The 2725-nt window shown below is 36.7% G+C and overlaps 1 protein-coding gene across 1 annotated transcript; it reads right to left on the reverse strand.

Annotated features, from left to right (window-relative positions):
- Nucleotides 1-750: 750 nt before the first annotated feature.
- Nucleotides 751-1284, reverse strand: LOC149461380 (interferon lambda-3-like). The gene has a single exon (XM_089678392.1). The coding sequence runs from the start codon at nucleotides 1282-1284 to the stop codon at nucleotides 751-753; it is 534 nt and encodes a 177-aa protein (XP_089534518.1).
- Nucleotides 1285-2725: the final 1441 nt, after the last annotated feature.

The following is a 2725-nucleotide window of genomic DNA, read 5'->3' on the forward strand; positions in this document are numbered from 1 at the left end:
AACGTTAAAAATAGAAATAAAGAGATATGTCAACAATATCTCCTTTCACAACTATTATATTTCTATAAGCAGTCTGTATCATACTTTCTATTTATAAATTGCAAATGTGTGTGAATACATTTATCACTGAAATTAAATAAAATTAAATAAAACATTGTTGTTTAACCTAAACAAATTACAGATACATTGCATCCTCCAAGGAGCTAAAAAACTCATAAAATCAATATTTAAATAACTTATAGAATATAAATACTATTAAATAAATAACATCAAATACTTAAAGGTTAAAAAATAGATATAAACAGATATGACAAGAACCTTCCTTTTCCTATACTTGCAATATTTATGCTGTGTAGAGAGTAGGTGAGTTGTTTGTGGGTTGACGTGGAATCTCCTCTGCTGGGTAAACAATTAGGTCCATTTATGATATATACGTTTGTGGTTATGAAATCCCTCATAGGATAGGTGGATAAATCCTGTACTTGCAATGTACTTTATGGATGAATATCCTATGTTGTACAGCAGGCCTAAACAGACTGTAGTAGAAGAAAGATGAGTAGATACTTTAAGGTAGTACTGTATGTCCTTCAGTAGTACGGTGTAGAAGAATATGTCTATAGTAAAAAAGTGGATCCTTTACTGCTTATCCTTCATCCTGATGGTCTTCCTGGTTCCGATGTGTTGAGATAAAGCATAAGGGACTTATCTGTTCTTACATTTCACAAGCCAGAAGTTTCTTTGATGTTGAGATTATTGGTTGAGAGCCCAACATGTCACATCTTCCACTCTCAGAGGGATAAGACTTAGGATTACAGCCTCCTGCACACAATCCGGAGATGCAGCTTCCTGAAAATGTTGGAGGTGATGCAGCCACAGCTTGAGCTCAGGTGAGGTGGGCTCACTGTATTCTGGAGATCCTCTACAGACCATCAGATCATCTTTCAGTTTGAGGAAAACCATAAGTGCCTGTTTTACAGTTTCATGCTGAGCAGACATAGACATGTTTGTTAGAACCTCAACAGTTAGTGACACCCGCTCCAAGGTCAGGATAAGGCGATCCTTCTGTGTAAGGTCACATACAGAGGGTTTGTGTCTCAGCATTCTTCTGTAACATCTCATTGCATTGGTGGACATGTTCTTTTCATGTTCATGTTGCAGCTCTTTTAGTGTTGTTATGTCAGAAGACATCACAGATAAATAGCTGGATATCGGGCAGAGTCTCCTGTGCAAGCGCCCACTTACTGCAACCAGTAAAATGTTCAACACCACCAGCCTGATATCCATTTCTGTTCTGCTGGGTTGGATCTGGTAATGTCTTTTTGGTTCCAGATATTTGTTCTGTTACACTGTCACTCCACAGTGCTGATCTCTGGTTGATCTGAAGTCTTGTTTCCATGTTTCTTCCTTTATATCCCAGTCTGCAGAAGATAAATGTCTTCATTTTCATGATGTGGTGGAGTTCTCTTTTGTTCAGAACTCAAGTGACAGGAGAGAGATTCTAACTGCTCAGGGAACTTCTTATCACTTTCAGTTTCCTTTCCATACAGGTAAGAAGGTAACGTCAGATAGCTGGTGAGATTCTTCTACCTGTCACACAGGAATCTCCTCCTTCCTGCTACAGGACTCTCCTCTGTACGGAGGACCCAGGTTCACAAAATAACTTTTACAACATATTATCACCAACAGGAAAAACCACAACAGTTTTGTATATTTTTCATCATTCAAGTTTAGAAACATAAAAATAAAAAGGAAAATGTAAGAAATATGTATCAATCTACTATTTATTTATATATTTTTTTAACCTATAATACGAAAACTTTTTTCATTTTAGGAATGTTTTTAATTTTTTGTGTGACATTTAAAAATGCAAAACTGAAAAAAACAGCAAAAACACTTGTATTATATTTGTATATAACTTTTTATTAAACTGTGGTGTCCCCTTACCTTTCTCATGAAACAGAGCATGAGGACTTCAATAGGCATATTGCAGTCACAAAGTGGTTGAAGCCAAGGATCACAAAAATAGATATGTAGTTAAATAGACTTTGTACTTAAAACTTCAAACTTCCCAGTCTCATCTACACGTTTCTGCTACAACAGCTGTGTAGGGAGTCAAAATGTGACTGTACAGTCACCACAGTCCTCCCCCACTGCTGGAAGCCGTGATGTCATTACGCATGCACGTGCCTCTGCAGGGATTCTGGGTTTTGTAGTTTTCAAGCCAAATTTAAGCTGTACAATATTATTAGTGTTTTTAACTGATCTTAACCACTTGCCCGCCTGAGGATTTACCCCCCTTCCTGACCAGTCCATTTTTTGCGCTATGGCGCTGCGTTAATTTAACTGACAATTGTGCACTCATGCAACGCTGCACCTAAATGAAATTTGCATCCTTTTTTTCCCACAAATTCAGCTTTCTTTTGGTGTTATTTGATTGGTTGTGCGGTTTTTATTTTTTGCACTATCAAAAAAAAGGCTGACAGTTTTGAGAATAAAAACAATATTTTTGACTTTTTGCTATTAAACACGTCCAGTAAAAAAATGTTTACACCAACATGTATTCTGCTACATGTCTTTGCGTTTATAAATGTCAGTATATATACTGGAAATATTCTTTTATGTTTTTATTTATACTAGTAATGGCAGCGATTAGCGACTTATAGCAGGACTGCGGCAGGCATTCTAACACTGTGATACCAGTGATACCAGTACAGTGATCAGTGCT

Source organism: Staurois parvus, unplaced genomic scaffold, assembly GCF_062004578.1.
Source record: "Staurois parvus isolate SC_StPar_1 unplaced genomic scaffold, SC_StPar_1.0 ptg000204l, whole genome shotgun sequence".
Classification (NCBI taxonomy): domain Eukaryota; kingdom Metazoa; phylum Chordata; class Amphibia; order Anura; family Ranidae; genus Staurois; species Staurois parvus.

Bases quoted from the DNA above. Each gene is read 5' to 3' on its own strand.
- LOC149461380 (XM_089678392.1), bottom strand. From the start codon at position 1,284: ATGGATATCAGGCTGGTGGTGTTGAACATTTTACTGGTTGCAGTAAGT.